Here is a 24,583-nt window from a genome sequence, read left to right as displayed (position 1 = left end):
AATTAAATTGCTCACTCCAATAAGAGTTGGCTGTTTAAAAAAAGTAAATGCATCATTAACACAGTAAAAAGCTTTGATGTGTAATCCGACTTCAGTAATGCCCTTAAATCTGCATGAAGAGTACAGAATCTTCCTACACCGTGCCTACATCAATGGCTTACACAGCCATGATTGCTAAGATAAAATAATTTGTTCCTATTTGGTGTTCAATTTTAAAATGCACAGATTGTATTTCAAGGAGTGAAAGGTTTCACAAGCAAAGCAACAGATTGCACAACAAGTAAGGCGACAGGAGGGTGTAATATAAAGTCTGTCTTCTACTTTGAATTCTATTTACTACTTATCAATGTATGATAACCATCAGTTATCGCCCTAAACCGTTGCCCTGATGCAATTCCTCTTTTTCCATGGGATACCCCCGAGCATGAGACCCATCTCCCAGGGTGGCACATATCCTGCTAAGCACCCTTTGTCCCATGCAGTCTTTCCTCTGCTTGCCACAGATCCAGCAGATAATTACCAATCACACCAACTATTACCAATTGCAGCGATGATGGTAGCTGATAATTATCAGAGGACTGCAACGCTGCACTATGCGTGAGTTATGCTCGCTAGACTCCTGCAAATGCTGGCGCTATAGCCTCTCCGATGCTGCTGACACCTGGGGCCAGCCGTGCCGGTGGGATACGGCGGGCTGATGCTCCCTGCTGGCGTCAGCGGGGTGGCGCCCCGGGACACGGGCCGCTGCACTACAGATCCCAGGGTGCAGCGCCCCCCCGCCCCGCCCCCGCCAGCGCTCGGGCCGCGCGGAGCCCGCCGGAACTTGTAGTCTGCAGCGGCGGGCGAGCGGGCGGGGGCTCTGCCGGCGCGGCTCCCGCCTGCCGGCCCGGGGCCAGCCGCGCTCCCCGGATCCGCCGAGGCGGCGACGCGGGCACATCCCGCGGCGCCGGGCGCTGCCTCCCTGCCGCCTCCCCTCAGGGCTCCCCGCCCAGGAGCCCGCCGCGCAGGGGGCAGCCGGCGGGGCAGAGCGGCGGCGCTGCCGGGCGGAGCACCATGCTGGAGTCCATCTGTGTCACCGGTGAGTACCGGGAGCGGGGGAGGCGCGGTCCCCGCGGCGCCCGGGGCAGCCGGCGGGCCGCCAGCTCTTCTCTGCCGAGCGGGGAAGCATCGCCCGAGCGGCGCCGCGGGTGTCGGTGGGGTGTCACCTGGTCCCTGGGGACGAGGGTAGGGGCTCCACACCTGCCTGGCTCCAGGAGCGGGAGCCCCCCCGGTGAATATAAGGAGTGAGCGTGTTACCTGCTGACCCAGACCCTGCCCCGGGACACTGGGGAGTGCGGAGGTGACACCCGCTCCGCCGGAGCGAGGGACAGACCATGCAAGGAAGAATGCTAATAAAACTATTGCTGATTATATCTGGTGTCTTATACGCTTTGGCTCTACCCGTTGTTGTGTCCTCAGAGAAGTTAACAAATCCTTATAGTATGCGTGTATAAAAACCTTTATTATGACTATATAACGATGATATAGACAGGTGCCACACAAAACCGCTCCCCTCCGTGCTGTGTACATGTGGAATGCAGGAAAACCTACAATACAGTTGCTGCTTCAAAACAGATGTTCTCCTTGTTTAAATTTGACATCCTTTCATGTGTCATTACTTCAGCTGCTCAAGCCAATGTTACTTTGCCATGGGGAAATCTATCTACAAGCAATCTGCTGGAGGTGTCTTAGTGTGCCCTCGTTCAGTACCCTTGCAATCATAACTAAGATCTCTTACAGCTACTCTTTCTCTGCATAATTGATATGCTGTTCCATCTGGGCATGGATATGACTAGAGTGTTACTTCTGATAATGGAAACAGAAATACAGTTCATGGGATTGATCAGAGCATCCTTGGAGATGTGCAATAGCTACTGCAATCTTAAAGGATGAGATTTCATGAAAGATAGTTATTTTGAGTCAATATCCCTCCATCAAATATTCCTGACTGTGCCTGTGCTGCAGTAGAACAAGCCAGAGATCTGTTTGGATGAGAGTTTCGTCCTGTGCAAGTCTGCCTATAAATCAGTGTTCTGTGCTTATATCCTGAGTTTATTAAATCAGTGGGAGTTTGTTGCTTGATTTCATTAGAGCCAAGTCTTCACTTTTACTGATTATTACTGTGCCCATGTAATTTAATTTGAAGGACCCGAATTTGGAGTCAGTTACATAATACTGTATTTCAATATAGTAGAAGCAAACATGCAGGAAACTGTTCACAAGTCAGTCCATACTTTTTTTTTTTTAAAGGTAGAAAGAGTCCATCTCAAATAGCATTGTCATTTTAAAGAAGAAAATCCAAACTGCCAATCAGTCCTATAAAGTCCAGAGCTACTTACAAACCCCGGCAGCTAATGAATCAGATATACAAGTTGGCTGATAGGCTGAAACCTGCCCTTGGTTTTGAAGCTCAGAATTAAAAGCTGAATGACAGATAACACCTTTAAAGGAGGAAAGTAAATAGGTGGATATTTTTTGTGGAAAAAAAAAAGTCTTAGGTTAAATGTAGAAGTTCCCAATATACAGGGAAATAACTAAGTTAATAACTAAGATGTTTGTGAAAATAGAAAGTAACTCAGTGTCAGTGTTTTTACAAAACTCATTGCCTAATTCTACTGTTAAACCATTTTCAGTCATTATAGACAGAGCTTCCAGTACATTCTAGTTCAGGTGGCCTGACAGCTTCTGTTCAAAACTGGAGTGCTTTTAAACTTTAAAGGTGTTTGCAGCGGTGAGGAAATAGAGGATAGGACTCTGGTCAGATTATGTTATGCCACAAATATAAGCCTGTAGTGTTTGAGAGGCAGTGGAACATTACAGGTTTATGTTGCCTGCTTTTTTTCAGAATATTCTTTCTATAGCCCTCTGCACACACAAACCATACAGTCTAGAGCTCATAAACTACAAAGTGTTGTGAGTCTATTCTAATTGTCTGAATATTGGAGATAAATATTTCTTTGTAATGTAATTGTACCTTTGCACAGTGTGTCAAAGGAGGAATCTTACTTGTCACATCTGTGTAGTTCTTTCTCATCTCTCAGTTTCAGACTTAACTATTGCTTGTAGATAGATCACATACATTATTTGCCTTCTTATAAATTTGAAAATTCAAGTCAGCCTTGAAATAATTTCTGATTTTGAGCAAAAAGAAACTCAACCATATTCTAGCATGGTAATGGTAATCTGAAAAACAAAAGTAGTGGCTCAGACCATTACATTCCTAGGACAGGAGAAAGTCCTCCATGAAAATGTTTGCTAAGCTCCTTAGTCACACGTGCAGTTTGGAAAGGATTTGTTCATTGTGCATATATTACCTGAGTGACAGCTGCTCGGAAACTGCAGGAGCTGTCTGCTAGTTTAGAGTAAGGCTAGCCAGACAGAGAGATTTGTGCCCACAAATACCTGTCATTAACCTCATTCCACCTATGGAACAGGTATTTAGGAAGCTGTTTGGATAGTTGCTGCCCTGTAGCCTAGAGGAAGGTACTTATACAACACTCTCCAAAGTCTAGAAAAATGCATACACTGGGACTTTACCACGCGTATTATTGACTTATTAGCTCAATCCATCAGTTTCTAAAGGATGGAGACCAATAATCTGGCTCCTGAATATAACATAAAATCTAACATTTTTTCTAACAAATAATCTCTGACAAGATTAGGCAGTGTCTGCAATAGTGCAAGGTTCAAGGCTAGTGACTGGGATGCAATTTATACATGTGAAGTGTTTCATTAGTGCAGAATCATAATGAGATTTGTGGTTCCCACGTATTCACTGTTAGCAGTCTTGGACTCCATCCCTTTTCCAGTACTGCTGTGTCTCTGGAATAGCTACCTGTATATAAATGGAAGTTACAGGTAAAACTCCTCTTTTTGCAAAATCAAGCCTGTGGTATTTTGAATTGTTCTGTGACATGTAATACACTTGTGTCTGCAGGATGGAGTAAGTCCAGTACTGCCAGCTACAACTGATATCTTGACAAGGATGGGATTTTGGCTAGGGCACAACCTGCTGTCTTGTGAGATTCTTTAGACTCACAGGGGTGGTTGCCCTGCCAGCCCACCTTATGGGATAACAGGAGCTGAACACCATGGCTCTAAAGAGGGGTAGAGCCCCTCTTGGCCCAAGACAGACCAAATTGCCATTAACAGGAGGGTTTCCTGTTCTTTGGTACCCTAATTGTGACAAAAGGGGGACAAGCAGCCCTTCTGTCCCCTCCTTGCTTATGTCTACATCACCTTGCGCTGCAAATGTGGCAGATTGTTTCATGTAATACTTCACCGATGTCTCTAGGACCATGTTTTTATTAATGTGTTGTTGCAGAAAGGAACAAGATATAAATAAATGGAAGTAAACACGATGGAGAATCTTTAGGAAGAGACTGCATTAGTTTTGTTGTGGTTTTTCAGGGTTTTTTTAATTGCTGAAGGACTTGTGGCTTTCTGACTGTTGAGCGTCTGGAGGCAAGAACAATGAAAAGAATCTTTGTACATAAATTACATGAGGGAGGTTCTCAAAGGTAACTGGAGCCCTGGGCATATGTTCTTTGGCAGTTTTCTACTGCAAAACCAGAAATAAGTAAAGTCAGCAAATTCAGATTTGTACTTCTCAGAACACGTGTAACACCTGTGGATGAGATACAAAAGATAAAACCTCTGGGATCTGTAGCGTGATATCTGTATCCTGGTATGGAGGATGGTGTTACGTCATAGCATGGTGGTTTTCACTTTGCCTTTTTCATATCTTTTAGAAGTAATCTCCAGTCATCTGTTCAATGGTATCCAGAATTTAAAAGCTGGAAATCACTGCTAAGCAATCCAAGCAATTAATCCGGGTTGATAATCCATTACAACTGGCAACTTTTTAGCAGCATGGCATCTCAGTACTTTTTGAAATACTGAAGCAGCTTTTCAGGAGGTGCAATGAATTTGTTTTATATTCAGAATATTAGACCTCTTTTTCAATCACCAGGCATTGCTAATAATTGGAAACTCTTGGACATAGTAAGTCAAATTTGCTAGAAGACAGTATATTCCTAGTTTAGTTGATGCTGTCTGATTTACAGATGTGAGTTTAAAATATGTTATAGCTTAAACAAATGTTCTAGAGAAAGAACTTTAAATTTGGTGCTTTGCAACATAATTTGACAGTCTCAAATATTATTTTCTAATTTATTTCGTAATGATATTCAGAAGACTTTTACAAAATTTTAGAACAGCAGTTATATGACTTCTGTGAAAACTGCTTTGTTATCTATTATAATATTTCAGATTTGCTGGATTACCTGTTGATTCTAGGTTTCCAGCACAAATAGGCATGGAACGGTATCCTTTAATCAGAAGAAAATTAAGGACAGCAACACTTAGTTTGGCAGCTGAAAAATCACTTTGCTACAAGATTGCACTCGTAAAGTAACTACAGATTGGGGACAACTATTTTTGATACCAGCCATGTGCATGTAAAACCTGCCAGTGCATGTTCAGCACTCAACCACCATTTGTGACACTTCCAGCAGAATTCTGACTTACAACGTTGAGCAATTGTCTACATATAAATGCATTTATTACTGGCCGACTGTACCTCTTAGCTCTGACAGCTTGCTGTCATGAGTTTTTGGTATTAGATTGACACAAGCATTGGGGGAGGGAATAGGTGGTTTAAGGTCATTTTGAGTTGTTTCCTTGAATTCAGTTTCCATTTTTTTCTTTTCTATTTGTCACTTCATAGATACATGTGTGGTATTAGTTCAAATTATTCCATTATAGCAGCAATTTAAGGCTTCTATATTCTTTGTGGCTTTTAGAAGTTGATTAGTTGGAGAAGGTTGTGTTGGAGAAGGTGAAGTGTAAATGCCTCTAGTGTGATGTTATTTCTTTGTCTATATTTTAAGAAGTAGCTGTATAATTTCCAATTTCAGTTTTGTCTACCTAAGCAAAGTCATGTGCTCAGAAATTGAATATGTGTTCAAACATTCTGGAAACCTTAGTTTTCATTTACCCTTCTTAAAAGTAAGGATTCACATACTGTAATAGTTGATACAAGTCTGAAGTCAATCTCAAATACTTGCCAAGAAATATGAGAGTGGTCATCCTATTCTGTTGTCCAAAAAATGTATCTCTCTTATGTATTTAGTTTGATGTTGTTCTCCTTGTGATGGGGAGCTGTGGTTTCTCACCACGACAGCTCATGGGAAAGCAAGATAAGCCATGTAGGCAGGTTGTCATGTATGTGATGAGAATGATCTGACAGAATTTGAACAGGAATGCCAAGGAGCACGTTCTGTGCCAAGCATAGAAAGGGGATTTACAAACTTACCATGGAAGAAAACTGAGTTTCCACAGGATACACATGCTTTAGTGAAAGAGAATAATCTAATGCTTCTATCTCTCTTCTTTCCAGTGGAGGAAACACTCAGGCTGCAGATCACCCTTCATATGTTCATGCAAATAGGACCTCTAATCTGTTTTTAGGACAGGGTGTTCGGAAGAACTGAAGAGCACAGGTTGACATGGAACTGACAGAGGTCCAACAGCATGAAATGCGTTGGCATAGTGCTTATGTCGGGAGCAAACCCTAATTTTACTGTGAAAATAAAGCTGGAATTAAGCCACTGTGGATTTTTTCCCTGCCTTGGAGGCATTTTAATGATCTCTTGCTAGTGTTCCATTCAGAGTATAATTACTGTATGTAAAGCAATTACTGCTCAGCTATGTATAACTGTGGGATGATGCTCAAATGCCTTTTGCAGGCTTTAATCATGCTCCAGCCACATCTCCTCTTCCACAAATCCTTTTGTTTTAGGTACAGAAATAGGAAACATTTCTCCGTGACACGATATATTTGTACCTGTAGTCTCAGCTCACCTACTGTTCTAGGAGGAACTGGCTGTCAAGAGGAGGGGATGGTCAGAACCAGTGAAGCGCGGTCACGTCTCTCTAACAAGCCAGCACAAATGTTAAATGCAGTTTTAATCCTCAATGACTTTTCCGTGCAGCTCCTCTGCAACAGGGACCAGTCTCCCCCGAAGGCTATGCCAGGGGTCAGAGCAAGAAAGGAGGGTTCACTCATTAAAGAAACTTTGTTTGCTTTTTGCATTCATTTTAGTTTACAGTGTTTCTTCTAAAGTGGTTTTTTTTAAAGCCAGCAGTTACTGTAGAACAACTTTGATTAGATGAAATAACCAGTGTTGTCTTAAGGCTTTTCAGGAGTGTAACTAGCTGATCTCTCTTCTCTCTCCTCTTCAAACACAGCTTACTGTCTGTTTTAAGACTGAACACGTGAAACCGAAGTCTTTTAAACATATATTACTATCCATACGCTGTTGTAAATTGTTCACTGTGGCTGGCCCTTTCCAATGTTCTCACCCTTTTCTGAGAGTAAATTCTGTGAATCAGATTTTGCAGATGAGATCACACCAGACTGCTTGTATTGCAGCACAGATCCCTGTGGGACTTCACTGTAAACACTGCTCACATGCTCCTATACAGTTTCCCATGTTTTAAGTTATTCTTTATGCATACAGAAAGCCTTCCGTGCATGATAAAGATCAATCAGCTCAAAACTATACATTTTCTAATGTAGCAGTAAATGTTCGTGAAGCCCTGCAGAGTCTTTTTTTAAACAACTTAGTTCTTAGCTGCCAGCAATGTAGTTGTGCATGGAGATGCAAGCATAAAATATTTGTATAGCTGGACCTTACAAGTCCTCCCAGTCTAGTTGTTCAGAAGTGATATACACACTCAGTTCTCCCCTATGCCTAGAAGTCAAGATTAGTGTAATGTGACTGCAGTTAAGACATTTTGTGTTTCCTTTATGTTGCAGCTTTGAGTCCTTAAGATTAGTATCCCTGTGAAAATCAAGTTTGTCCTCATTTTTTTTCTTTTTTTCCCCCTAAATGCAGAAAAACTTCACTGGCCTAAGACAGAGCTTTCTAGGAAATCACTCCTGAGTCTGGAAGTTCATAAGCTGAACATTAATAATGAAAACAGCCTCCAGCATCCACCTTCTGGGATCCTTAAGGACATTTTCACAACAGGAACCAGTAGCTACAACGTCCTTCTGCAGAGCAAAGAGGAGAAGAAACACCACACACAAAAGCAGTCATCCGCCCACCACAAGAAACACAGGAAAACCACCCGGTGTTCGTCCACCTCGCGGGGCAGCGAGCACCGCAGAATCAAGGTGCCGCTGCCCTTGCTGGGCGGAGGGTGGTGCTGCCCCGGCCGGCAGCCGCCCCTCCTGGTCACTGGCCCCGGGGCCACCAGCGTGAGGCTTGCCGGCGGCGCCTCGGCCGCAGGGAGCGCCGCGGGGCTGCCCCCGCGGCCCAGAAGTCGAACTAAAAAGCATTCTAATCTGACAAAGCCAAAGCAATCCCAGTCCTCAAAAAGCCACGGGAAGGAAGGCGATGCCTCTGGCCAAAAACTCTGCTTGCTGACTGCAATCAAGCCCTCCAATGTGGAGAAAGAGAAGGTTAAATTTTTCAACTCAGATTTCACGTACAATCCTCAATTTCAGTATGAAAACCCTGCTCTGCCAAATGTGTTAGCTAAGCACAGCCATGCATCTGACAGATTCCTTAAGCAGGTATAGTTACTTCTTTTTCTCCCTCCTTTTCCACTGATTATTTTTTCCTATACCTACATGATATTTGGCTTTGTTTATAGCAAGTAATTCCTCCTTATCATTCTCCCCTGCTGTTTTAAAAATGCATCAAAGATGAGAATGCACTAGTAGAACTGAAATAAAATCATTCATTCTCCCCTGCTGTTTTAAAAATGCATCAAAGATGAGAATGCACTAGTAGAACTGAAATAAAATCTTTTTTATTAAAAAAATTTAAGCTTTCCTAAAATTTCCTAAAATTTACAGGATTTCAAAGGCATGGTTCCTTCTAAATGGGTTTACATGAAGCATAATTTAAATCAAGAAAGCTTTTTAGGCAATGAAGCAGAGTCCAGTACAGGAAAAATACAGTGCCTAAACAGGCAGAGGAAAAAGGCAGCACAGAAATCCTGCCAGTCCTCTAGGTGATGCAGGGATTGGGAGGGGATAGCAATTATTTGAGGTCATCGTTATTGAATAAGCATATGTTGATGTTCCTTGTTTTAATCAACTTTGAAAGGGTATTTGAATATACATTAGACTCAATCAAGCAACAGCCAAATTCCATTCCAGAGAGAGGTAAATTTTAAGAAGACAATTTTGGTTTTTCACAACATGCAGCCATACTGATAATATAGCTACAGACATTCCCAGTCTGTGTAACTGCCTTGGCTTCCTGTCTGAGTTACAAAAAAACCTCAACAGTGACAAAAGCCTTACTTTCAACTTTGACCTAAGTGACAAAACCCAGTGCTTACCTATATAGTAGCAGAAGCAGTATTCTTCCCACTTTTGCTATTTTTAAATGGTTTAGAGGATTTTTTGTTTTAGAATGGTTTCAATCTTATTTAAGTTTGACAAGCTTTTCTAAACAGAGAACTCTGCTTTTCTAAACTCTCATGTTTTCAAGTGGTACTTAACTTGGGAAGACATCTTGCCTTTACATGAGTTTGACTTCTTTGTGATATGAATATTTCACTTAAAACTAAAATTCCTGGCAGAAAAGATATGTGAATTAAAAGGACTAGGGATTTTAAGAACTGATTCCTGACTTGTAAGCAGACTAACTTTTTTTCTTTTTCTAAATCCAAGAATGCACAGAAGAGTTATTGCCCATTACTTCATTGTATCGATACTCTCCGTTTTCACATTGAAAATATCTGTATATTTTAACAACTCAGCTTCTGGGTTTTCATTAAAAATTTATTTTCTTTATGAGAAAAGAGAACAGCTGTTCTATTCTTAAAATATTCTTCCATACTTTTAAACAACGAACTAAATTGTAATGACATCAAGTAAAACTGCTCCTTGACTAGAGCTTTTTAATAGGCTTTCCTTTGATTTTTTTAGCAATATTAGCAACATAGATGACAGCAAATCAACAGCTACTTATTTGACAAGCCAAATTTAATACACATGATCCCTTTCAGTGTGGGCTAGCAGAGCCTTAAAAGTCCTTTTATGCATGATGATTTTCTGGAGCAAGGCTGTCTTTGGTTTACCCTTCTTTTAACAAAAACCCCTAAGACTAAATACTGAATATTTTAATAATGAATGATTCCTTAATATTATTCTGATTTGTAACTCTACCTTTTTTTCCTGTCCATAAAAAGTATGGGAAAAATAAAGGCTTTGTAACAACTTTATAAAAGGCAATAAAGGATTTAATATTCAATGAAGTATGGTATTTCTGACGATTAACAAGGAAGATGTAAATTGTTTCACAAGACTTAGTTTGAGTCACTAGAAAAGCATGTATTCAAAGTTTAGCTCCTAAAAATACCAAACAAAAATACCTTGCACTTAAAAATGCCCAAACCAGCAGCTTTAACACAGCTCCAAGCCCAGCAGGTGTCACTCTCTCTCTTTTATCTACAACTAGCTTTAGAAATTTTCATCTCCACGCAAATTTGAATTTAATTTCATGCAAATTTACTATCCAGAAAAAGCAGCATTAATCAAAATTTTAATCAGCAAGTATTGTAGGAGCACTTGCTTTTTCTTCGTTTCTGGTTTTTTTTCCACAAGGATTTTACTTGTCAGAAGAAACACGTAGGTATCTTAAAGGAAGTTAAGTTCAGAAAGGATGACTGCAGTTGCAAAAAAAGTACTCACAGTATCAAGAGCTGGGTCTGCAGTAAAAAAACCACAACTGTGTGTAGTCATCCTTTTTGCTACAAAAAGGATCAATTCAGTTTTGTTGGGGTTTTTTGAAACATTTTTGGCTTCTGTTTATTGCTCCACTTATTTTAGAAAGCCTTGGTATCTGTGAACAGAATTATTCCTATTTTTTTCTACAAAAGGTGCTCATGGCAACTGACGCTTGCTCTTTTAGGAGTAAAAAGCTGTAAACCCAGCTCTTACTGACTGAACCCACCATTTTTATAGGGGGCTTTTAGGATGCTTAAGTGAAATGAGCTCAAAACCTGACATTTCAGAATTTTAGAGAATTTTTCAGTCATGTCAAAAATATTTTTACCCACAGCTGTGCATAGCCTGCTAGGACATTAAAACAGATTGTGTTTACTTATTACCCTTTCTGCATTTGTGCATGTCTGTGAAATTGGTTAATATAGTGTTACTGAAATATGTCTGGAAGACAAACCACACTCTGCCCCATTTATTTATTTTTTTAAAGGCAAAGAGCAATGAGGGTTTGCAAACCACTAACTCAGCAATGCTGCAGTGGGGAACACACAGGTTTGTGAGCACCCACTTTACCCCATGCTTCTACTTAACTCAAAGCTTTTAAACCTTGGGCACAGTCCAACACTTTTATTGACTGACTTTTCACAGACATAGAGAAAACATTTTTGAGTTATTCATACATTTGAAAAATGCTAATTTTAGTGTCTTTCTTCTCGTACTTTACTCTGTTTGTTTCTCTCTTTCTACTTTGTGATATTTTCTTCATAATAAGGTTTTTCATGAGTCACACAATATGTGCCTTTAGGGAAATAAACTTGAGAATAGAAAGAAGCATGCAGATTTGCACTTTTCACATTGATTAACGTTATCTGATATTACCGAAGTTAATTCTCTTATCACCGTGTTTCAAGGTCACTGCAGCAACTGTGTGCTCTAAAAGTTTTCTGGCTCAAACTACTTGTCCTTCACTTCAGTTTCTTAACACTCAAAGTGTTTGTTATTTTTACTCAGATGCTAGAGGTGGCAATACTTGCTTAGAAGTAGTTGTTCCCAGTGTTTGCAGACCAGATGAACTTAGCAGTTTCAATTTGCTGAACCAAATCAGCAAGTTGCAATTTTAGGTAACCTGTTTCTTTGAATTGTACAAGGCAGCAAGAATTCTATTTCTACATATGTTAAAAAAAAACCCAACAAAAAACCCCCAACCATTTTGTTGAATGAGTGATCCCCCCATGAAAGAGTTATACATCCTCTTCCCTTGTACTCACAAGAGTATAGCAGTTTTGGCTTAATAAATTAACCAGTTATGCCACATTGCAAGTGTTTGTGTGACACCTTTTAAGGCAGTAATACAAGTAGCCTACAATTAGCAAATTTATCAGATGTTGGGAAGGAATTTAGGTGGAGCTGGAGGGCTAAACAACATGGGATTCAACACTGAGTAATCCCTTGCTGTGTCTAAGTGATGTCACAGTTTAGGCATGTGGAAGATTCAAGAACATGACACTGTCTGTAAAAACCACTTAATTGTAAACCACTTCATTCTCCACTAGCAACAAATTCCCTTCTTAACCAGGATTTATAGATAGGGTGTGCTAATACATAACACAAAGCATATCAGGCCATCCAAGTGGCATAAGTTCACAGGGTCTGACACAAACTTCTCTCTTCCCCTAGAGGAGACTATAGATCACTTCTCGTGGTACCACAGTAGGAAGATAGGTTTCAGAACACAGTCTTGTACAAAATCCCAGTGAGTATTAATTTTTAATTCTTTACAAAGTCATTCAAAAATTTTTAATTAAAAATATTTCTACCAGCTCTAAATTACTTTAAAGTGATCTTTGTACCACTAAGAACAAGCATGCAAAAGAAAAGCCCCTACAAACACTGAATAAAACTCAAAATACTACAGCCTGAGTAGACTAGCCTCAAAAATCTGCACTTATCTTCCTCCCTTCATTCCTCTTGACCCAAACAGCCACCATTTTATGGCTGTTGATTAAACTATCAAGCTCAGTCTTGTACTTCTTAGTGTTCTTCTTACCTAATGATGCACCCTGGACACTTCTTCCCCTCCAGCAGATAAGTTATGCAGGAAGAAGACCAATGGTGTGCATCTGCCTTGTCTGTCTTACAAATCTCAGCAGAGACTGAAACCCTTTTGCAGCAGAGCTGCTTCTGAATGTATGAGCTGACTGAAATAGGGGGCTGACTCCTAGATCACTGAGCCCCTTCTCTGACTTGCTTGCCTCTTCTCTGACTTGCTTGCCTCACACTACTCAGGAGAAGTCTCATCAGTACATATTTCTACAATAATTCTCAAGTAACTGAGCTGTGTTGCTGACCATGGGTGACTTGGGATTCAGAGACCTGCTTGGCTGTAAATAATTTGTTTTAAAAAGCCAACACCACCATAACCTAAACCAGTCAATGAAACAGGCTTGCCTTGTTCTTGTTAGCGCTTCTGAGTTATTGCTTTCTTGAGCATCAGGGGAGTTTGCTGTGCAGGGGGGCTTGTCTTGGGACTGCTACTTCTTCTGGCACTCTTTAGTAGTGATCAGAGGGATAGGCAGACCTTTAGGTAAGATTGAAAAGAACAGGAATTATTACTCCTAACCTGTAACCTGGTACAGCCACATAGTTCTTCTTTTCTTCCATTTTTTTACCTGTTGCTGAAGAGTTTCCAGTTTAGCTTTAGGAACTGCAGCAGTACCAGTGTTCTGCTGGCCTGGAGGCTGGAAAATAAGCTCACAGTTGGATGCTGCACTAGGCAGCAGCTGGCATGCTGGTCTGGATTTTCCCCTTTCCCATCAAGTTCTTGCAACACCTGACTGAGTCATCTCACCTTGGAGACAGGTGCAGAACCCCAAAATGAGGGCTTGGTGTTGTAGTCAGTGCCTGGAAACCAAACATTTCCCAAATCTTTTCCCCCCAGGGACCACTCCCAACTGGGATGGTTGTGGCAGTAAGTGTCAACACCAGGAACGTCACCGGGGATGGGGCTCCTCTCAGTGCCAGGGCCATCTGCCACTCCCCAGAGATTTGTGTGTGAGAGATGGCTCTCCCTGTTGTTTCAGTGCTTCCAGAGCCACACCTGCCCACTTGGAAGGAATTTTTGGGACGTTTTTCTGTTTCACTTGAAACAGAGTCAAGAGAAAAGGTGATAGGGGTGAGCACCCTTCTTAGTAATTTCTGAATATCTGTTCAGCAATGAGGAGGCTTAAACTTAATGGCTTTCTCAGTATGCAGGAGTTCAAACTTGCAACACCTATCTGGATGTGGCTGGAATGCCAGGATATGGGTTACCTAGCATGGCACATAAAGAAGTTTCCCCTTGAAGCTGTGAACTCTATCAGGTTGAAGTAGGAGAGGCCAGAGTGGGTATGTACTTTTTCAGGAGGTCCTATGTCTGAAAACCTGCTGCTTGTATTGTGCTGTTGATTCAAGTGTCTCACAGCATTTTAGGGAAATCCTGAACAGCCCAGGAAGGTGCCTACAGGCAGGCAGGAAGAGCTAGAACTTGGGTCTCCACTCCAGGGAGTTTGCTGCTACAGCCAGCCAAGCAGGAGGTTTGATGTGTACTCAGTGCTTGTTTTCTCACTGTTTTTTGTGATGAGATGGTTTTAGAAAACACCTGCACTCCAGCTAAGATAGGAGAGTCCTCTGGGATTTCATTTCGAATGAACTTAGGCATCCTAGAATTTGAGTGGGTACTTAGTGTTTAATCTTATAGACTTAATGGAAATTTAATATCAGCAAGTTGTGAAGACAAATTTCATGCTAGAAGATTGATTGAGAGATTACTTTTTCCAGAGTGAACAAATAAAGTTATTTATTTGTTCATAGAAACCTGATATACCAAACAACTAGTAGGTAACATAAATATCTTAAGGATCTGGCACCTGGCAAAGGAAACTGAAGAACTGTTACCATGAATTGTTCAGGCTGCTGGCTGAGGATAAAATTCCTGGGAAAGGGGTAGGAATATTTAGGTTATGGGCATCATGCTAAGCTTTGCACCTACAAGGGACTTCTTCTAGCAGCAATACATAAGAGAATCATTGATACCAGTCTATTTATTTCATGAAATAGGCCTTCATTTTGGGGGGTTATAAAGAACTACTGTAGTTTAAATGAAAAGTTTAAATGAAAGTTCTGTAAATAAAGTTCCTGCTCTCTCTCCTCCTTTCTGACACAGACACCCATGGTACAAGGGATACATTGTAAGGAGACATTTTTGGTAGAAGTATTATCATTAAAAATATTGTTACACATCTGCTTAATCATAGTTCATGAATCATGTTCCTAAATTAGAAAATGCCAAGAAATTAAGCAAGATGACAGTAATAGTTGATCTTTTTCAAATTATTTGGAAAAACATAAAAAGAAACATGCTGTCAAACTGCAAATGTCCTGGAGACCTGTTATGTCTGTTTTACAAGGCAGTTGTGCAACATTGCCAAAATTAAAGAGAAAATTGGTACTATTTCACTAGACTGATAATCATCTAATCATCACACTGGTGTATGTGGGTCTAAGATGAGTTGATCTGAACCTTTTTTCAGTACTTTGGCATTAATGTACGTCTGAAGATGGTATAAATTCATTGCAGAGTGTGTCAGCATGTATTAAATGAGTACAGCCTGATAGTGACTGCCAATGAGTTAAGAAAAAAGGATTTTAAACTGAAAAAAAAAAGGATTGAGAGGAGAGAAAGAATACACATGCCAGTCTGACATGGGGATCTTAGTGCGTTATTTGCTGTGCTTTTTCATTTCATAGTCCATTAATATTATGAAGCGGACATTGCAGAAATACGGAAGCTACGAAAAATTTGAACAGGCCACTGGAGGCAGCTTGCTGACCAAAAGTCGCATCTGGAATCATGTCAGGAAATACATGGTGAAAGAAGGCTGTCTTGGTGAGGTAAGGCATGCACTGCATCAGGGAAGAAACGCTTATGTAGACCTTAGACACTACACATGGATGGACCCAAGAGACCCTCTGGGAGGCCTTTCCTCCCTAATTCCAAGAATTTTCCTTACATCATGCTTTTCTCATGGCTATGCCCAGTCTAATATTTGAACAATTGAAACGACACAAATTCATTGTAAATGCTTCAGTCATCTCTCTGAGCCTGTTTCCTGATTCATATATGCTTGTTCTTAAATTCGCTTCTTTTGGGAGTACCCGAGAACGACACCCTTCCTTCCCTCCTTTTTTCAGCTACTTGGAGACCAGCACATTTCCATTTATTCATCAGTTCTGCCATCCGTTCTCCTGTATCAAATTATTTACACCAAAGGAAAGAGTTAAGAAAAGGCCAAAAAAAATAAGCAGCAGCCCAAGAGAGTGATTTATAAGAAGCAACACAAATGAAAGTGACATAAGTGAATAAAAATGTCTGAAAGAGGTTGGCTTGTTGAGTTCATTTGAGTGCTGTTTTTTCCTGGCTTTAACCATCTAATTTTTTAGAGCCCTGTGAAAAAAACTTATTTTCTATATTCAGGATTTTAAAAGACCAGTTTGATGAAGTTACATGACATTGCTTGGAAAAGTCAGATGAAATTGAATGTATAAAAAAGGGATTGATCCAAATGAAATCACCAGATGACAAAGACTTGGATGAGATCACTGGCAGTAAGCAAGAGGAGTCTGGAATCATGAAATAAAAATTAATTTCCCAGAAACTAGGTTTAATTGGTAAACATAATATTATTAGGAGAAACTGCTAAACTCATCACACATTTTTGCAAGACTATGATTTGACACTTGATAACCAGACTTTACCTGTGTTTCTAAGAGTGGGATTAATAAACTACAGTTTAGAGCAAGCAGAAAAAATTTCTATGTTTGGTGTGCTTCTATGTTTCCTGTGCTTCTATCTCCCTCTTCATTTTTGGCTTGGTTTGACTTCATGGAAGCTGGATCCTACACCCTCATCCAGCAGCCCATGTCCTTCTTAATGAAATGCTTTATTTTTCTGTGAAAATAGGGTTAATACAGGATAGTCTAAAATATGAAAATACTCTCTCCAGCTGAAGGGGTTTTAATAAAGCTAAGTGGCACCTGCCCTTTAAATCTAAATGCTTTGGGATTTACCTATTTTTCTTGCCTCTTAAATACAAGTTTTAGGGGACTGACCATTTGCTCTTGAACTTAAAGCTGAATGGTCAGTTTTGAATACAGGGAAGTGTTGTATTCATACCTTTGATCCCTGGGTCCTTTTTTTTGGATCTAAAAAAAGTGATCTTTCTTTTAAGTACTCTCCCTTGTACTCTACTGAGCAGTACTGTTTCTTTAGGCTTTACATGAAGAGGGTGCTTAATCTTCAAGAAAGAGAGTTTCACTTTTCCCTCTCAGTCACTGGTTTAAAAAGGGCTTTTTGAAGATAAAATATATCAATATGCATTAGTTTCCTTCTCTCCCAGTTTTTGTTTTGATTACCAATTTTCCAAGAGAGAACAGGAAAGCAAGTGCTATATTGTTGTATAGAATGAAACAATACCAGTATTTCAATAATCTTACTAAGTCTGCATCATGTAACAGGAAAAAAGTACACAGTGCTTCCCCCTCTCATTCAAGTGGATTTAAAATTGCAACTGAAATGGTTTCAGACAGCTAATTATATAGATGCCTAGTCAATTCATGTGTGCTTACCTAGTATTTTTCTGTTCTCAGTAATACTAAGATAATTCAACCCAGTTCAAGAACTGTAATTTTCTCTAATTTATTCTGCATGCAATTGCTCCCTGCCCTCTGAGTCTAGTCAGTGTTGCCATATTAAATTTTTGAGTCTTATGTTGGTCTGGCTTCACCCTCAGCCCACCCCACTGAGGTCTGAGGTTCTGTCTGTAGCACAGGTGAGTAGGATAAACTCAGCCAGCAGAGTCCCTCAAGTGATTGCTGATCGCAAGACAGAGTTATGGAGGGCAAGGGACCAAAGAGAAGTGAAATAATGGAAGGGCCAGAGGAAAAAGCAGGAACAGGAACGAGAAGAGAGCTCCTTCAGCTCTACCTGAACTCTCTCCTCTTCAGATTGTGGTCCATCTCACGGAGGACCTGCTGTCGCGAGCCTCCATGACCGTGGTGAACGGCCGCCCCACTCTCACTATCAATGTCTCCACTGCGCGAGAGCACTGGCTGGAGGGGATGCTGAGACACGAAATTGGTATGAGCACGACATCCCTTCTGCAGGCAAAGGGGAGTACTTGCATGCATTGTTACTTATTTCACAGTGATGGGCCAGGCACTGGACAGATACTGAAAGAGGGAACATCCCTATCCAAAGAACTCGTGCTGGAGGTGTGCTAAAGGGAAGGAGAAACCTTTTTATTACTGCAGCATGCAGTAAAAGGATTCCTAGGGTTCATGTACATTAGCATTTTAGGCCAGAGCAAGCTTTTGAAGTAAGCCTACCAGCTAGTCCCACTTACTGCACTGAGGTTCCCATGCCAAAGGAATCTTAGAGCAAGCAAAGAGTAATCCTTTCAGATGATGCTAGCCCAGAGGTTCTGCTCCAGGGCATACCTTCTGTGCTGTCACTGCTCAGGGACGTTTTGCTCACGAGAGCAATTTTTTTTTTTAACTACTCTGGAGTTAAAAAAAACCAAAAGAGGAAACAAAAATAGTGTGACCATTCAACTTTGGCTCCAGCCATGTCACTTTGCAAACCTGCTCCTGTCACGCTGCACTGCTTGCAAATGTAGGCATGCTTTAGCTATGAAGAATTTATCCAGTGATCCCTAAACTGAGATGTAAAATTGCTTTGGTTTTGCATTACACAAGGCTGGCCCAGCCCTGTGGAAAATTTCTACAAATTTTTCAGTGCATCTGTTTTAATGAAACACGTAAAAAATGGATAAACTTGGCTAGTGCCTGAATATTAACTGAAGAATAAGCCTTGCAATTGCCTAGAACTACTGTTAATCCCATTGTAAGGGACACAGCATCTTCCAAGGCTGCAGTAGTGCTGTTTAATCACCTTCAGGAGGCAACATTTCTGCCCTTTGACTTTGCTTTTCCTTCCTTCTGTTCCCTACTATGCCTATCCTATGCCAGAGACAATTCAGCTTGTAAGACACTTCTGAAAATTCCTTTCCACAGATTTAGAAAGTCAAGTTCTCCTGATAGTTGCATTCCTTAGGCATTTTCAAGAATTTCACTTGCAGTCAGCAGGTGAATATTTGCATGGTGTAAATATCTCTGTCAAAATTCTCTGTTGTAGACAAGGCTAAAGTTGTCACTTTCCCCAGTGCCCAGTCCTGCCAGCTCAGTGTTCTGAAATGGGTATCTCCTTATATATTTTATATTTTTTGTTAATCATTGGATGCTACTGTTCTAGGTGCCAAATTCCTTTTATTTTTTTTTTCAGGAACTCACTACTTTCGGGGTTTTAACAACAACAGCCAGCCTTGGTGCAACCGGAATGGTCGTAGAAAACACGGGTTAAAACCAATCAACCCTACAGAAGAGGGGCTAGCGAGCATTCACAGCGTCCTGTTCCGCAAAGACCCTTTTCTTTGGAGAGCTGCCCTGCTCTACTACACAGTGTACCAGGCCAGCCAAATGTCCTTCAGTCAGCTTTTCCAGGACGTGGGGAAATTTGTCAAGGACCCCAATACTAGGTGGGATTACTGCGTACGGGCCAAGAGAGGGTGGACTGACACTTCACAACCAGGTGAGTTCCCTATTTGTCTCCTCTGGTTCTGTACTTCAGGGAGGCTTTCAGAACACGCACAGAGCTCCTTAATCATGTCACACGGTAAAACCTTTGCCAAAGGGAGAAATGAGACTGCACACTTTCTGAAACGGGGTCTCAGGAAAATAAGGCTGAAAATGCTCATGAGTGAGACCTTCAAGCTGAATCAGTAAAGGATTCTTTTTTTTAGTGGAAGTGGAATGTAAATGCAAAACTTTGAAAAAATCCATATTCACAGTTTGACCTGCTTTCTACAGATGTAATGTTGCCTGTGGTTATTCACAGGCACTATCTTCTGTGTTTGGTTTCTTTTACTGGCTAGTGGGTTTTGTCTTCTAGCTAGTTTTTGGAAAGGTTTTCAAAGTCAGGGATATAAATATCTAGTTTTTAAAAATAAAATTGTTCTGCTCTTAATGGCTTCTGAGACCATGCCTTGACCAAACAGTGATAGAGTGCAACGTTTCTCCATTCCTTTCAGGCTGTTTCAATAAGGACCAGGTGTACTTGGATGGCATCCTCCGAATCCTGAGATACAGGGAGTCCATTGATTTCCATCTTCTGACAGCTCTTGGAAAGGTGACTGAACTCATTATTCCCAAGGGTACAGTTTTATTATTTCAGCAAGCCTGCCTGTAACAACCTATGAGTCATTGTGCTTGGTTTTACTTTGATCTAGAATTCTCTGCTCTGTATAGCACCTTCAATTACATTGTGCAAGTTGCAAGTATTTTGAAGTCCTAAAAATTTCTACCAGCTTGTCCTCATTCTTCACTTATCAGATTAAGATTTATGGTCATATTTCTCAGACTTTCCTCCCTTTATGGGTTACTACCTGACTTGAAGCACAACAGACTGCCTTGGCCAAACAAGACAGGTACTAGATAAGGTGGTGGTCCTACGAGAAAACAAAATGAACTATTTGACATTAATGCATCCCCCTTTCACCACAAAGAGTATTTCATCTCAAAGTTCTCTCACTGATGGCAGGTGTTTTTCAAAAATGAGGGTTTTTTTCCCCCAGAATAATGGTATTTCTACATTCACCGAACATATTTTCGGTCCATTCTAACTGTCATGGCTTGTTTGTTCTCCAAATCATCCTTAGAAGTGCAGAAATTTTGTCACACTTCCTGAACCAAATCCTTGGGTTGCTAAGCTTTCACAGTTCATAAAGCAGGATTCATACTCACATAAACAGGGAGCCAAATTGACAGTGAGCTTGAATTTAGAGCTGGTATACCAACATTTCTGCCTACTTAGCAATCAATGGGTGATAAAGGGAAGTGGCATATTATGATAGGGGGTTTTGGTCCACATTTAAGTTTTCCCTTTACTGTCAAAAACATCCTTGTTGATAAGCAAGAGCTACTTAGGTAACTGAACCAAGTCAGGAAGCTTTGAAAATAAAATCACACTGTCAAATAAGCCTGCAACTTTCTCTCTGAAGTTTCCTTTTGCTTTAAGCTTGCTTAACTCCACACACACACTGTTCCTTTGCTGCTTTATGCCTGTCTCTCTTCAGGGAGTCTGCAGGATTGTCAGGCCACTTGAAAAACATACTAAGTCATTCCTCATAAAATTACAGATTGCACTATGATCCACATTGCATGGCTCCCACATTAGGGGGTCTACAAGCAATTTATTTCTAGCAGCATGATAATTTATAAGTGCTTGACTTTACAACTTCTAAAATCAAGGGATCTTAAAATGTATTCTGAATGTTTTTGCTTCAGACATCTGCAGTCAAGCTGGAAATTTGTGTATCAGAACAGTGTCAGCTCTCAGCATCACAGATTAGCTGAGGTCTGCAGAGACCCCTCAGCATCATCCAGTCCAACTTCCATGCTTAAGCAGTGTCAGCTAGAGCAGTTTGCCCTGGACCACGTCCATCTGGGCTTTGAATATCTCCACTGATGGTGACTCCACAATCCCTCTGTGTGGCCTGTGCCAGTGTTTTTCCACCCTCACTGTACAAAAGTGTTTTGTGTTCAGATGGAATTTTGTGCATTTTAACAGGAGCCCATTGCCTCTTGCCCTGTCAGTATGCGCTGGTGAGAAGAGCCCCATTCCCATGCCGTCAGGTGTTTATACACACTGACAAGATTCCCATGAGCTTTCTTTTCTCCAGGCTAAACAGTTCCAGCTCTCTCAGCCTTTCCTCACAGGAGAGATGCTCCAGTGCCTTAATCATCTTAGTGACCCTTCACTGGGCCCGCTCCAATATCTCCCTATAGTCTCATGAAAGAGACAAGTATAAAACTTGCACTGGGATCCAGCCTAGTGGTTTATCACCACTTTAAATGGGGGATTTATTTGTTTTTTTTAGGGTGGAATAGGAGGATCAGGTTGTTCCAAAGGGAGTATTAAGCTTCGCTGGCACGTCCTCCAGGTCATGCCTTCCTGTTGCTTCTGACATTACTTACAGTGTAGAAGAGTGTGGTGTGGATACATGCAAGCTGTTCAACCTACCTAGAAGTGACTAAGGAAAACACTTGAAATGTGAGAAAAGATGCTTCTTAAAAGGAGCAGTTCTAAAACTTCACAGGAAATAATCAAATGTGGGAAGCACTGCAGAACATCCATGTGGTGACTGCATGCAAGTAATACTGAAGAGAAACAGAATGCAGATATTGGGTGCACTTCAGTACAGCATAACTACCGTAGTTTTATAAAGTAAAGCAGCGCAATACCACCCACTATTGTGTTTCCCAAGAAACATATGAGCACAAGTAAGCCTGTTTTAGCCTCAGAGTTTTTTATCTAGTGCAATGACTATTTACATGTGGTAAAGAAAACAACCCATTTCCACAATAGGATGAGATTATGTTTTTGATCTCCTCAGGATGTCAACTTTGGTCATTGTTTACCAATTGCAAGGACTGGGGAAACGCATCCCGTTGAAACCATACCTCAGATTACAGATATATGTTTCTTGTTTGCAGCAGGAACAGAAACCTCTGAGCATAAATATGAGGGGGGAAGGATCCTTTTTCTTTCTTTAGGGAGGAAAAGAGGTAGAATTTAATTGCATGTGATGCTATGTCTCCAGACTGAAAGGAGATGATTTGGTTTTGTACAGCTCCTCTGTATCCACTTCTAAGTAAGTTAATTAGGTGTAAAGCCACATGATTTCAATCAGCAGTAGCTTAGTGACTTGAATAAGCCTAGGCATAGGTGTATATTTGTTTCTTAATTGGGTGCATCTTGTCCTTGCAACTAGAAAAGCACACTTGTGTACGCAGATGCAAATTGATTTTCTTTGTGGACTTTGCTCCAATTATCATCGCTGAGATACGCACCTGTCTCTATGGATCAGGTTTAGCATCTGGATTTTTACACTGTCCTGTCTTTCCAGAAAGCCCTTCCAGGACCCTTGCACATTGGTGAATCCTTCATGTGCACTTTAAATGCTGCTGAATAGAAACCATCACCTGCCAAGAGGGCAGGCTGCCTCCAGGGAAGCCAGACTGTGCAGGGCTCAGCTCCTTAGAAGAAACATGGGTCAAAAAGGTTGGAAGGAGCAGGCTCCACTCAAGCCACCTGGCACAAACCTCCTGTGAAGAAATAGAACGTGCCAGTTAATAAGCACAGCAAGGCTGGTGGGCTTTGCCAGTGCATATGCTGCTGTCTGCAGGGTGCCCAGAACACACAGCTTGGAGACAAAGTGACAACCACACAAATTTCATCACACTGGACAGCTGCCCAAGGAGTCCTGTTCTGTGCTTCCATGGCAGCTTGTGCCGAGCCAAAGCATTCATCCTTTCTGGACTATCATTCATGAGCTACTGCAATTAGAAGTCCTAGCTTTTAGAATCATAAGACTATGAAGATAAAAATATCCATTTTCCTTAGAAAAAAAAGCTATCAGGTCCTGTAATAGCTGGAAAATGAGAGTTCAGCACCCATACCCAGAGGGCTCTGGTGCCATGAGGCAAACCCCGTCTCCAGCCTGCTACTGAATGGGGAAAACAAAAAAAACCCCTAAAATTGGGATGCTTAGGTATTGTTCATGTAGTTAGTTAGTAGAGATGCATTTTCATTTAGCTGTGCATAAGCACATTTACTAGTGAAAATGAAACAGCAGAGTTCAGGTCAGCTGGCACTATGCATTTCCCAAAGTCTGCTTCCTGTGCCATGCCTATTCTGCACTCCCTTTCTAGTTCCTTAGTCTTTTGCACAGTGTTGTTTCTATTCTCGTGTAAATCTTTCTGCCTTGTTGAGAAGACATTCCAGGACTTACATGTGCTCCATTCTTTCCTTCTCTATTCCTGCAGCTGCTGTAGATGATTCTCATTCACATTCCTACAAGTCTGTTTACTGAGGGAATCAAAAGCACAATCAGGAATTATGAAGGCATTTGCTAAAATTACACTTTTTTTGCATCTTTCACTGAAGCAGACAGTTGCTCATGTTTTGAAAGGCTTCTCCAAGATTTTAAATTTCCCTGCTCTGAAATATTTCCTCATTTACAGGAGAGAATTTATAGCAGCAGCAGAGAAGCAACGGGACTGTACTGCTAAATTGACCCGTGTCCTTCCTTACAGATCTCATATGAGGATGTGGATCGCCTGAAAGGATTAGCTGTGATTGAAAACATGAGGGTGCCACACTTCTTGCAAGACCATGCCCGGTACATGGAACACTTGAAAAAGATCATGGAAGTCAATGAGCTGACTGATGAGGAGCTCCAGGATCTCATAAATTAACAGTATTAGACCACTATTCACTTACTGTGCAACAATGTAGAGCTGAACTTCCCAGAGCTTGCAAGAAGGGACTTATGAGAGATGGGAGGGAAGAGTGGCCAGAATATGTGGAATTCAGAAAAAGCCCCTTTATGTCCTTCTGCATTGTGATTGTATACTGATTATTTTTAAAAGGGATTGTGCATTTTTGTAAAATTTGGCTTAGAAATTCCTCTGCAGTGATTTGTCCAATCATCTACTCTGTTTTGTATGCTTGGTATAGTGCTGAGTGCTGTCTCTTGTAATATACTGCCTTTTCCCACCCAGGTTCAGAGCTGGAGGAAAGGGGACAGAGGAGAAATTCCCCCTTAGTTCACTTTTGTTTGCCTTATCTTTGGTCATAGC

The 24,583-nt window shown here is 41.0% G+C and overlaps 1 protein-coding gene across 1 annotated transcript; it reads left to right on the top strand.

The window, feature by feature from the left end:
- Positions 1-856: 856 nt before the first annotated feature.
- Positions 857-24,583, top strand: MATCAP2 (microtubule associated tyrosine carboxypeptidase 2). The gene is made up of 7 exons (XM_082280772.1): positions 857-1,078; positions 7,941-8,623; positions 15,575-15,718; positions 17,831-17,963; positions 19,167-19,472; positions 19,972-20,069; positions 24,038-24,583. Exons 1-7 carry the CDS (start codon positions 1,054-1,056, stop codon positions 24,197-24,199), a joined length of 1,551 nt encoding a protein of 516 aa, XP_082136898.1. The 5' UTR covers positions 857-1,053; the 3' UTR covers positions 24,200-24,583.

The sequence above is a fragment of the Coloeus monedula genome, assembly GCF_965178545.1.
Source record: "Coloeus monedula genome assembly, chromosome: 1".
Taxonomy (NCBI): domain Eukaryota; kingdom Metazoa; phylum Chordata; class Aves; order Passeriformes; family Corvidae; genus Coloeus; species Coloeus monedula.
The sequence above is the reverse complement of the archived record's forward strand: the minus strand, read 5'-3'. Positions and strand labels throughout refer to the sequence as shown.

Excerpts from the sequence above, each read along its gene's own strand:
- MATCAP2 (XM_082280772.1), top strand. The coding sequence starts at position 1,054 with ATGCTGGAGTCCATCTGTGTCACCG. Across the intron at positions 1,079-7,940 it reads GGAGTCCATCTGTGTCACCG|AAAAACTTCACTGGCCTAAG; the intron begins GTGAGTACCGGG and ends CCCTAAATGCAG. Across the intron at positions 8,624-15,574 it reads CTGACAGATTCCTTAAGCAG|TCCATTAATATTATGAAGCG; the intron begins GTATAGTTACTT and ends TTCATTTCATAG.